This window comes from Ranitomeya variabilis, chromosome 2 (assembly GCF_051348905.1).
Source record: "Ranitomeya variabilis isolate aRanVar5 chromosome 2, aRanVar5.hap1, whole genome shotgun sequence".
Taxonomy (NCBI): domain Eukaryota; kingdom Metazoa; phylum Chordata; class Amphibia; order Anura; family Dendrobatidae; genus Ranitomeya; species Ranitomeya variabilis.
In genome coordinates this window covers 25,916,761-25,929,530 of record NC_135233.1, presented here as the reverse complement: position 1 = coordinate 25,929,530, position 12,770 = coordinate 25,916,761, and the positions used below count along the sequence as shown (strand labels likewise).

General features: G+C 52.1%; 1 protein-coding gene across 4 annotated transcripts in view; it reads right to left on the bottom strand.

The window, feature by feature from the left end:
• The window catches only part of CDC42BPA (CDC42 binding protein kinase alpha), a 178,638-nt gene extending 167,340 nt beyond the window's left edge, over positions 1 to 11,298 (bottom strand). For 2 of the 4 annotated variants that reach the window (XM_077282141.1, XM_077282142.1), the window contains exon 1: positions 10,771 to 11,297. In XM_077282141.1, the coding sequence (XP_077138256.1) occupies positions 10,771 to 10,951 (181 nt within the window). In that variant the 5' untranslated portion in view covers positions 10,952 to 11,297. Of the gene's footprint in view, positions 1 to 10,770 lie in introns of all 4 variants that reach the window. The other 2 variants (XM_077282144.1, XM_077282143.1) reach the window with 2 other exon arrangements.
• Positions 11,299 to 12,770: the final 1,472 nt, after the last annotated feature.

The window sequence follows — 12,770 nt, the reverse complement described above, 5'->3', positions numbered from 1 at the left end:
GAAAGAGAGAGAGGGAAAGAGAGACATGGAAAGAAAAGAACGAAAGCTGGAAAGAAAGAGAGATGGAAAGAAAGAGATTAGTGATGAGCGAATATACTCGTTACTCGAGATTTCCTGAGCACGCTCGGGGGTCCTCTGAGTATTTGGAAGTGCTCAGAGATTTAGTTTTCATCGCCTCAGCTGAGAAAGATAGAGAAGAGAAAGATGAAAATAAAAAAACAGAAAAAGAAAATGAGAAAGAGAAGGGAAAAGGAAGGACAAAATGAGACCGAGTGTGAGAGCGACGAGGAGGAAACAGTGAAATTTTTTGTTCTAAACTGGGAAAAAATGTTAGAAATGTCCTGAAGTGGAGAGCGCAGCGCGGTGCGAGCGGCAGTAATCTGCCATTTGTTGTGCTCGCTCCATGTGACGCCGCTCCGGACTTTTCCCAGGGAGCCGACCAATGAGCGGCCGCACGCTCCGGGTTAATCTTGTGTAATTCTCATCTCGTGGGTAGAAACCTGATTCCTGAATTCAGAGCAAACTTCCTCTAATAGAAGCGGCAAGGAGAGTAATAACAGGAAATAGAGCGGTGACTACAGGGGGCAGCAACAATGGCCGGAGAGGGGAGACATCCCCAATATTAGGGTCTCATTCTGCCCCCATTAGAAATGCAGGATATGCCCCCATGATATGCCATATACAGCAGTCTACGGTGCCCAATCACAGCGCAGCTTTCATTGCTCAAGAGCTAAATAGGACATTAAAGTTGTGCTGTGATTGGTTGCTGTGGGCAACAAAGAAAGCAACCAATCACAATGCAGCTTTTAATGTTCAAAAGTAGAATAGAAAATGAAAGTTGTGCTGTAATTGGTTGCTATGGGCAAAGACAGCAACCAATCAGTGCAGATCTGTCATTGCTCCAGAGCAGAATAAGAAATGAAAGCTGCGCTGTGATTGGTTGCTATGGGTAGTTTTTTCATCAGCATCATTTCCTCCATCCGGGATCATAATTCTTGGCTCCACCTACAAAATGTCAGCCAACACCGTATACAGGCAGCTAATGGAGACAGGACCGCATCTATCGCCTTAGGCTGCCGTCACACTAGCAGTATGTGGTCAGTATTTGTAGCCAAAACCAGGAGTGGAACAATCAGAGGAAAAGTATAATAGAAACATCTGCACCACTTCTGTATTATCACCCACTCCTGGTTTTGGCTGAGAAATACTGATGGAAAATCCTGACCAAATACTGATAGTGTGACGGCAGCCTTAGACATCAGTGCGTCCTGGTTTAATTTAGTCTGGAAAGAAAAACAAACACTTCTTCACCCTAACACTGCTTGCTGTCAGCATATGGAAACATCCTGACTGACACCCGAAAAACCTTCTCACAGCTGAGAATTCCTTACAGCGGACTCCCTCCTGACTGATGCAGTGTAACAAATGGCAGCTGTGAGAAGTACTAGATGTTAGTTAACCCCTTAAAGACCGGGCGATTTGTCATGTGCAGTAAAAACGACCGGTTTTCTGTCATTTTAATATTGCCAGATTATTATGGACACGGCGATACAGAATATGTTTATTATTTTTTACCTGGGGGAAACGTGGGGGGATTCAAAGTTTTAGGCTATTTAACACAGTTTAAAAAAAAAAAAAAACTTTCAAGATTTTTTTTTTTTTTGCTCCTTGTGTAAGAGAGTGGTAGTGTCATTTAAGGGGTTAAACAGCAGCGATCAGAGCTATCCGCTTAGTAGCAGGTGCTGGCTGTATAGTGCAGCCTCCGCCGCTCCCGGCCACCGCAGCACACGGCATAATAGATAATAGTACATCATGGCGCAGCAGTTAGCGGCTCTCCCAGGTGTTGTGAAACTACAACTCCCATCAAGCCGGATATAACCGTACTTGTTGATCAGGTGCCTATACTTGGTGCCCCCAGACAAGTGGCAAACACCCCCATAAGAATCCTCGGCTGCATTTCCTCCACAATAACAATATTTTTGGCGGTGCTGGGAGAGGTGCGAGGAGGAAGACAGAGAAAGCAGGAGGTGGAAACAAAGGCTTGGCACGTTCTGCCAGCGACATAATAACACGGCTTTCTGTCTGTTTGCCCTGGAGCCTGTGAGCAGAACTTATCACCAGCGAGCAGACCAGGGCCGCGCACAATGGAGCCCAGCCGGCCGGCCAACGCTTTATCACCAGAGGGAAAAAACTGCGCAGTTCCTGTCACTGACATGCCCGGTAGCTGGCGACTTGTAACAGAACAGTCACCAAAAATAAAAGGACTTAAAGGGATTGTAGAGGATTAGAAAAAATATGACCACTTTCTTCCAGGAAGAGCACCACCCCCGTCCATGGGTTGTGTATGGTACTGCAGGTCAGCTCCAGTGAAGTGAATAGCGCTGCGCAGAAATACTACAGCCGATACCACGCCATCACGCACCACGGCAGCAGGTACCACGGCATCACGCACCACGGCAGCAGGTACCACGGCATCACGGCAGCCCGAACCACACCATCACGGCAGCCGGTACCACACCATCATGGCACTCCTATTAGGGTATCTGATTGGGGGCGTCTCAGCAGCAGGGACCCCCCAATGTAAACTAGTCACTGGAGGTCTCTTCTAGTTTACATTGAGAGTGGCCAAACTGTACCATCCCTTTAAGAGACATCACACAGTGCCCCCCCCACCATCATCTGTACTCCACTATGGAATATGTTGGTGACATAATAAGGCCAGAGGCATCAGGAGATGAAGAGGTTAACTGGCATCTTGTGGGCGGATGGTTTGGCGCCATTCTCTATATATACCTACACTGTGCACATATATAATGTAAGTGCTGCTGAATTATTAATCTGCAGTGTCAGCACGGTGGGGAGAGCCCTGCCCGGAGTCATCTGCAGCCGGTACAGAGGGGTAATGGACCACTGGGGGGCATCAAGGGGTCTGAGTGTACTCACTAGTTTACAGCCAGAGTCTCAAGATGTCGGGGGTCCACCTGCTCTTAGGTTTCCTTTGTTTGTGCATCCGGAGACTAATTCTACAAGGAGGCAGTGACCCGCAGAGGCACAAAAGTAACGGGCGTGACAGATGGAAACAGAGACGTCAACATGCGAACACACTGGGCACATATAGCAGGGCGACGGCGTATATGAGGGTGAAAGCATTTATAGGGGCAGGGCGACGGCGTATATGAGGGTGAAAGCATTTATAGGGGCAGGGCGACGGTGCGCTGGCGGTTAGCGGGGCAGGGCGACGGTGCGCTGGCGGTTAGCGGGGCAGGGCGACGGTGCGCTGGCAGTTAGCGGGGCAGGGCGACGGTGCGCTGGCGGTTAGCGGGGCAGGGCGACGGTGCCCTGGCGGTTAGCGGGGCAGGGCGACGGTGCCCTGGCGGTTAGCGGGGCAGGGCGACGGTGCGTGGCGGTTAGCGGGGCAGGGCGACGGTGCCCTGGCGGTTAGCGGGGCAGGGCGACGGTGCCCTGGCGGTTAGCGGGGCAGGGCGACGGTGCGCTGGCGGTTAGCGGGGCAGGGCGACGGTGCGCTGGCGGTTAGCGGGGCAGGGCGACGGTGCGCTGGCGGTTAGCGGGGCAGGGCGACGGTGCGCTGGGCCTCAGGGAGAGCTCGGCACTGTGATGCTAATGAGGACAGAACAATGGCGGTCTGGTGAACAGATCACTTATTAGTATTGGGCAGAACCTATGCTTTGCTGCCAGGTGTTCTGCCCTCACCTGCAACAGAACATTACATGTGACAGCACTGGACCCTGATCCATGCAGCTCGGTGGGGGCAGCCTGGCACTGGGCTCTCATGACCTCGTCAGGCGGCAGAGAGGTTAAACACTGAGGTTTGTGCCTTCATGCGCTCTCCTCCCTTCCCCCGCTTCAAGCTGTTGACAGTGCAGATTCAGAGGCCTGGCAGAGCTCAGCTGGACACTGGTCCATTCCCCACAGCGCTGCCAATCACTACAACCCCCAGCATCATTTTTCCCTTTATTACCAATACTAAAATCCATTTATAACGAACTGGGCCATTATAGTAAAAGTGCAGGTCACCGAGAATCACCATCATCACCACCTCTGTTCACGTGCCGCCCCCAGTCCTGCTTCCCAGTACAGCCAGTATGACTAGCCTTCCCAGTACAGCCATATTGTGTTGGGCCTTTGCTGATTGTTTTTTTTTTATTAGCAATCACCTTCACAGTTTCCTGGTGATACATGAAAAATTCTGATACTTTATATTTTTCAGCCTTTTTCAAGACCTCTGCTTACAGTCAGAAAATCTGCACAATCCCAACATCTCTCAGCAGAGGAGTTACTAGATCTTACCTCTGGATATGAACAATTATGTTCTAGCTCCCTGTCAGCAAGCAGAGATCTTGAAATCATGAGAAATTTAATCCCAAAGCATTGTCGCTCGTCCATGCTTTTTAAAGAATTTCTTATCTAGAAATTAGTGGGGTCCCGGGATTATTCATACTCACTGACCGCAAGCAGAAATCCCACCTCTTTGAGGATTAATACAAATTAGGAGGATGGAATATGGAGGATGGTCTGTGTGTGGCCCCGTCACGTGGCTGCTCCGTCAGCTGTAATAGCACTGACGCCAGGCAGCTGTCACCCAGGTGTGATCGTCCCTGCTGTCACCTCGCTCAGACAAAAAATACATGGTGCATCAGTTCAGCATTTGCAACATCTCTGCTTGCTGGCAGAAAATGGAAGAATTCCTGCATACAAGCAAAGCACGGAAATCTGTATAGACCCAACACTCTCATGGATACAATTGTATCCAGCACTAAACAGGCAGAACTCCAGACTGATACATTGTAGCAAACAAACAGAGGGATCATCTGTGCGACTGACATATCCAGGATCCGCTAGGTTGGAAAAGGATTAATTTTTTTTTGCCTGTGAATGTAAATAATGAGATTTTTATTCACAAGCCGCAAGCAGAGATCTTGAAAAAGGTGAGACACCTTCAAGGCTTGTTCACACACAGCTTTTGTTATGTGAAAAACAATACAGCGTCTTACATTGTGATTTTCCACAATTTATTTACAGAAAAATCCTCGAATTCTGTGCCCACATGAAGCCCACACACAGCACAGAAGCGGCAACCGGCGCCCTGTGATCACAGACTATAGGGGGGAGACCACATAGTGCTGCTGGGGCCACACCGCCAAAACTTTGCCCCCATTTGTGGCAGCCAACAGCGGTGAGCCAAGTAGCCACGGCGGTGGTCGGGAGTGTCATCCACATACAAGTAGCCGCAGCGTTGGTTGGGAGCGTCATCCACATACAAGTGGCCACGGTGGTGGTCGGGAGCATCATCAACATACAAGTAGCCACGGCGGTGGTTGGGAGCGTCATCCACATACAAGTGGCCACGGTGGTGGTCGGGAGCATCATCAACATACAAGTAGCCACGGCGGTGGTCGGGAGTGTCATCCACATACAAGTAGCCGCAGCGGTGGTCGGGAGTGTCATCCACATACAAGTAGCCGCAGCGGTGGTCGGGAGCGTCATCCACATACGACTTCCTATTAGCGTATGCTTATACACAGGAGCCAGCCTGTAAAGCAGAGCTGCAGTATAAAGCATGAGGGAAGGGTAACAGAAGTCTTGGGTGAGACAGCAGGTAGACATTCCCTGATCAGAGCTCTAAATGGCTCAAAGAAAAGATTCATCCGGAATATGTGGGTCCTCGCTACTACAAAACTAGTCCTGCTAACTTTTCAGGAACCTAGGAAAGCTGGGTGATAAAGTAATCCAACATACAGAGTGTTATGTGGTGAACAGAGGAGCCGACCATACATCCAGCCAGTGTCACCACCGGGACTATGGGATCTGGAACATTAGAGAGGGATCCGGCACTACACAAGTCGCTGTGTGCCCAGTACGAGCGCTGACGGCGGGCACAGGCATAGAGTTTACACCGGGCACAGAGCAAACATCGCCCAAAGGGTTCTTATGGAGGACCGCATCCACCAGTCATGACAGTGAGACCACCCAATACTGCGCTGCTCCCCCTCTCTGACCCATCGGCATCTGTACTCCACGAGATCTCTGCGTCCTGTGGAATCAGATCCATTAATAGTAACCCGTCAGGAGGACTACACCACCGATACCAGCATATACATCTGTATACCGGGAACACCACCAAAAGAGCCGCCGTATACCGGGAACACCACCAAAAGAGCCGCCGTATACCGGGAACACCACCAAAAAAGCCGCCGTATACCGGGAACGCCACCAAAAAAGCCGCCGTATACCGGGAACACCACCAAAAGAGCCGCCGTATACCGGGAACACCACCAAAAAAGCCGCCGTATACCGGGAACACCACCAAAAGAGCCGCCGTATACCGGGAACACCACCAAAAGAGCCGCCGTATACCGGGAACGCCACCAAAAGAGCCGCCGTATACCGGGAACGCCACCAAAAAAGCCGCCGTATACCGGGAACGCCACCAAAAAAGCCGCCATATACCGGGAACACCACCAAAAGAGCCGCCGTATACCGGGAACACCACCAAAACAGCCGCCGTATACCGGGAACACCACCAAAACAGCCGCCGTATACCGGGAACACCACCAAAACAGCCGCCGTATACCGGGAACACCACCAAAACAGCCGCCGTATACCGGGAACACCACCAAAACAGCCGCCGTATACCGGGAACACCACCAAAACAGCCGCCGTATACCGGGAACACCCCACAAGAGCCGCTGTATACCGGGAACACCACCAAAACAGCCGCCATATACCGGGAACACCACCAAAACAGCCGCCGTATACCGGGAACACCACCAAAACAGCCGCCGTATACCGGGAACACCACCAAAACAGCCGCCGTATACCGGGAACACCACCAAAACAGCCGCCGTATACCGGGAACACCACCAAAACAGCCGCCGTATACCGGGAACACCACCAAAACAGCCGCCGTATACCGGGAACACCACCAAAACAGCCGCCGTATACCGGGAACACCACCAAAACAGCCGCCGTATACCGGGAACACCACCAAAACAGCTGCCGTATACCGGGAACACCTCACAAGAGCCGCCGTATACCGGGAACACCATCAAAACAGCCGCCGTATTCCGGGAACACCACCAAAACAGCTGCCGTATACCGGGAACACCACCAAAACAGCCGCTGAATCCTGGGAACACCACCAAAACAGCCGCCATATACCGGGAACACCATCAAAACAGCCGCCGTGTTCCGGGAACACCACCAAAACAGCCGCTGGATGCCAGGAACACCCCACAAGAGCCGCCATATACCGGGAACACCACCAAAACAGCCGCCGTGTTCCGGGAACACCACCAAAAGAGCCGCTGAATACCGGGAACACCACCAAAACAGCCGCCATATCCCGGGAACACCACCAAAACAGCCGCCATATACCGGGAACACCACCAAAACAGCTGCCGTATACCGGGAACACCTCACAAGAGCCGCCGTATACCGGGAACCATTTGTTGTGGTCCCAGTCCATCACTACAGAACTGGATGGCCCCGCGTCCCCCGATATCTCACCTCCACCAGATAATTAGTGTCCTTCCATCACTGCCAGTGGTTTTATTGTTATGGCTGCTCGATGTGTATCACATGACATACACACAACTTTTCTTTACTCCGGCATCACCAGGATTGCGGATAGGTGTCATATTATCAAAATGTTCTGGATTATAGAAAAAAAATTTTTTGATAATCCAGAATTCCTGTATGCCGGATTACAGGCGCTGTCAGAGGCAGAGGGTGGGGGGGGCCGGTATCGGCTGTAACCAGCTGTAAAGTCCTGGCGCCGAATACCGGGGATCGCCCGTCTGCTGTGTCCTTCGGTGACACGACATAAGTGGAACATCTGCTGGTGCCGGTAATGCCAATTACTGCCACAGCTCGTCATTATGTAGTCAGTGTGGCCCCCAGCATGGCCAGAAAGGCCGAGGGGTCCCGTACTCCACCCTGGGGCGATACTGGCAGTCACCAGAGCCATCCTTTACTAGCTGTTATGTATCGATCTCTCCATCTCCCCCATACAACTATCTATCTGCACAGCTCGGGGTTTCCTCATGTGCACAGATCTATACGCCGCTGGTGGTCGGACCCCCACAATGACATCATCCCCAGCCCCCAAGTAAGGAGCAGATAGTGACATGTGTAATATACAGCTGATGATCCAGGCAACAACACTGAAGGGTTAATTAAAGGGCAACACCACTAATAAACAATCTGCCTTGTAGATCTCAGCCCAAAAATTCACACAATTTCTACTGTTAGTTTTAGGGAAAAGCATTTGACAGACAATATGGCCACCGTCATGGTAGTCACCCAGTTTACTACAGATTCATAGGTGAGGAAGAGGGGAGGAAGGGGAGGAAGAAGACAGAGCGGAAGGAAGACAGAGCGGAAGGAAGACAGAGCGGAAGGAAGACAGAGCGGAAGGAAGACAGAGCGGAAGGAAGACAGAGCGGAAGGAAGACAGAGCGGAAGGAAGACAGAGCGGAAGGAAGACAGAGCGGAAGGAAGACAGAGCGGAAGGAAGACAGAGCGGAAGGAAGACAGAGCGGAAGGAAGACAGAGAGGAAGGAAGACAGAGCGGAAGGAAGACAGAGCGGAAGGAAGACAGAGCGGAAGGAAGTGGCGATACTGGTTGTCACCTAGACAAGAGGATGAGGTCAAGCACTCTCACAGTATTGTTTCCTGTTTGATGGAGTTCTCCTTTAAAATATACACAAGTCCCATTTGATCCGATCCAAAGAAACTACAAGAATTTTCCAGAAGAGTCCATTTCTGCATGTCAGATATTAAACGTGAAAAATCCTACATGGCTGCTCTGTAAACCCACGACGTGAGAGCGGAGACCAAGATCTCCTCCAACAGATCACCAAAAAGGACGAAACACCAATGACCAGAAAAAGCAGGTGGAGAAGAAAGGAAGAGGGCGAGTGGAAGGGGAGGAAGAGGCGAGGAAAGGAAGGGAGCGAGCGAGGAAAGGAAGGGAGCGAGCGAGGAAAGGAAGGGAGCGAGCGAGGAAAGGAAGGGAGCGAGCGAGGAAAGGAAGGGAGAGAGCGAGGAAAGGAAGGGAGAGAGCGAGGAAAGGAAGGGAGAGAGCGAGGAAAGGAAGGGAGAGAGCGAGGAAAGGAAGGGAGAGAGCGAGGAAAGGAAGGGAGAGAGCGAGGAAAGGAAGGGAGAGAGCGAGGAAAGGAAGGGAGAGCGCGAGGAAAGGAAGGGAGAGCGCGAGGAAAGGAAGGGAGAGCGCGAGGAAAGGAAGGGAGAGCGCGAGGAAAGGAAGGGAGAGCGCGAGGAAAGGAAGGGAGAGCGCGAGGAAAGGAAGGGAGAGCGCGAGGAAAGGAAGGGAGAGCGCGAGGAAAGGAAGGGAGAGAGCGAGGAAAGGAAGGGAGAGCGCGAGGAAAGGAAGGGAGAGCGCGAGGAAAGGAAGGTAGAGCGCGAGGAAAGGAAGGTAGAGCGCGAGGAAAGGAAGGTAGAGCGCGAGGAAAGGAAGGTAGAGCGCGAGGAAAGGAAGGTAGAGCGCGAGGAAAGGAAGGTAGAGAGCGAGGAAAGGAAGGTAGAGAGCGAGGAAAGGAAGGAAGAGAGCGAGGAAAGGAAGGAAGAGAGCGAGGAAAGGAAGGAAGAGAGCGAGGAAAGAAGAAAGGGAATGAAGTTGGGGAAGATTGAAAGACAGAGGATGGAAGAAAGAACAAATAGCAAGGGAGAAAAAAAGGAAGAAGGAATAAGGATGGAAATAAAGAAAGGATGGATGAGGAAGAAAGAACATAAAAAGGAACAAAAAGGGTTGAAAAATGATGGATAGAAGGAAAAAAGAGTAAAGATGGAATGTCAGAAAGAAAGAATGAAAGAGGAATAAAAACAGCACATAGGAAGGAGGACAGGAAGGAAATAAGGTCAGAAGGAAAGAAAGAAAAGGAAGGAAAGTTAAATTGGATAAAGAAAGACAATTAAAATGAGCAAGAGTGGAAGAAAAATGTAAGGAAAGAAAGTAGGACGGAAAGAAGAAAACTAGAATAGGATGGAAGATGAAGAAGGACAGAACAAAAAAGGAAAGAATGAAGGAAGTGAGAATTTAATTGATGAAGAACGAAAGGAGAGAAAAGTCGATAATGCAGAAAAGTAAAAGGAAACTGAAAGAAGAAAGGAAGGAGGAAGATAGATGGAAGGATAGAAAGGAGGAAAGAGAAAGAAGCAAATCACAGAAAAGATGTCACATCACTATTGCTGCGGGCACCGATGCCAGGGCATGCGCCCACTGCACCCGGGGTATGCGCCCACTGCACCCGGGGTATGCGCCCACTGCACCCGGGGTATGCGCCCACTGCACCCGGGGCATGCGCCCACTGGCCTTCACATGAATCCACAGAAGGAGCTCAGAGTCATCACAGCCGCCACAACTGCTGCAGTGACCACGGGCGGGGGAGGCCGGCGGTGACCCTAGAAAAGCTGTGACCCCCCCACCTCCAACAGAGGTCACTGTCCCCCAAACCTGCTGGTGACCCCACAGTGAGAGATGAATGAGTCCACATCAGAGATCAGAGGAGCAGAATGACCCCGTGGGCACAGAGGACCCCGTGGGCACACACACTGGTGACAATGCCCGGCACTTCACACCCCAGGGCCCAGTGATGCTCACTGACCGGCCGGCACAGCTCCGACCCCCGCAGCAGCCCCCACTGATGACATCGCCCAGTGACCCCACTCAGGGAGCAGCGCCCCATAGGACCCGCACGGAGGAGACAGGTGACCCGGATCCGGGTGACTCACCCCAGTCGATGTAGTCGCTGATGTTCTTGTCGCGGCGCAGCGGGGAGCCGCAGCACTCGTCGTACAGGCAGAGCAGCGCGTCCAGCAGGCTCTCCACACTCATCCATCCCCCGGAGCCGCGCAGCCCCGGCCCGGACACCAGCAGCTGCTCCAGCCGCCGCAGCCGCACCTCCCCCGACATCTTCAGCCTCCTCGGCACACCCGCCGGCTCCTCACCGCGCAGCGCACCCGGCACCCGCCCGCCGGCTCACCCGCCGCCGCCCGGCCCCGCCCGCCATGTCCTGAGGGAAGAGAGAGGATGAGAGACCGCGGACACACAGGATCCTGCGGGCTCCGAGGGGAGAGGAGGAGGAGGAGGAGAGACCGGGGAGGAGGAGACGGAGGAGGAGACACGGGAGCCGGGAAGATGGAGGCCGGGAGGGAGAGAGAGGAGGGAGACCGAGAGACAGGCAGATGGGAGAGAGACAGGAGTGAGAGGAGGGAGGCAGAGAGAAGGAAAAGAGAGAGGAGAGAGACAAGAGGGAGACAGAGAGAAGGGAAAGAGAGGGGGCACAGGGGAGAGAGAAGGAAAAGAGAGGAGACAGGCAGGAGAGAAAGGAGAGAGAGAAGGAAAAGAGAGAGGAGACACGGAGGAGAGACAGAGAGAAGGAAAAGAGAGAGGAGACATGGAGGAGAAAGAAGAGAGACAGGAGAGAGACAGGCAGATGGGAGAGAGACAAGAGTGAGATGAGGGAGGCAGAGAGAAGGAAAAGAGAGGAGAGAGACACGGGAGAGAGACAGAGAGGAGAGAGAAGGGACAGAGAGAGGAGACAGGGGAGAGAGACAAGAGAGAGGAGACACAGGGGAGAGAGACAGAGACTGAGAGAAGGAAAAGAGGAGAGAGACAAGAGGGAGGCAGAGAGAAGGAAAAGAGAGAGGAGACACAGGGGAGAGAGACAAGAGGGAGGCAGGAGAGAAAGAAGAGAGAAGAGGGAGGGAGAGAGAAGGAAAAGAGAGAGGAGACACAGAGGAGAGAGACAGAGAAGGAAAAGAGAGAAGACAGGGGAGAGAGTCAAGAGGGAGGAAGAGAGAAGGAAAAGAGAAGAGAGAGAGGTCGATAGAGACTGAGAGAGACAGACAGATGGGAGGGAGGCAGAGAACAGGAAAAGAGAGAGGAGACACCGAGGAGAGAGACAAGAGGGAGAGGAGACACAGTGGAGAGAGACAAGAGGGAGGCAGAGAGAAGGAAAAGAGAGGAGAGAAACGAGGGAGACAGAGAGAAGGAAAAGAGAGAGGAGACACACGGGAGGAAGAGAGAATGAAAAGAGAGGAGACAGGCAGGAGAGAAAGAAGAGAGAAGGAAAAGAGAGGAGACAGAGGAGAGAGACTGAGAGACAGAGAGAAGGAAAAGAGAAGACGGGAGAGAGTCAAGAGGGAGGAAGAGAGAGGAGAGAAAGAAGAGAGAGAGGTCGATAGAGACTGAGAGAGACAGACAGATGGGAGGGAGACAGAGAACAGGAAAAGAGAGAGGACACACCGAGGAGAGAGACAAGAGGGAGAGGAGATAGAGGAGAGAGACAAGAGGGAGGCAGAGAGAAGGAAAAGAGAGAGGAGACACAGGGGAGAGAGACACAGAGTGAAGGAAAAGAGAGAGGAGACACGGGAGAGAGACAAGAGGGAGGAAGAGAGAAGGAAAAGAGAGGAGACAGGGGAGAGAGACAGAGAGAAGGAAAAGAGAGGAGACACGGAGGAGAGAGGAGAGAGAAAGAAGGAAAAGAGTGGAAACAGAGGAGAGAGACAAGAGGGAGGAAGAGAGGAGAGAGACAAGGAAAAGAGAGAGGAAACAGAGGAGAGAGACAAGAGGGAGGAAGGGAGAAGGAAAAGAGAGGAGACAGAGGAGAGAGACAAGAGGGAGGAAGAGAGAAAGAAAAGAGGGGAGACACGGGAGAAAGACAGACAGACTGAGAGACAGAGAGGAGATAGACAGAGAGAAGGAAAAGAGAGAGGAGAGACAGACAAGA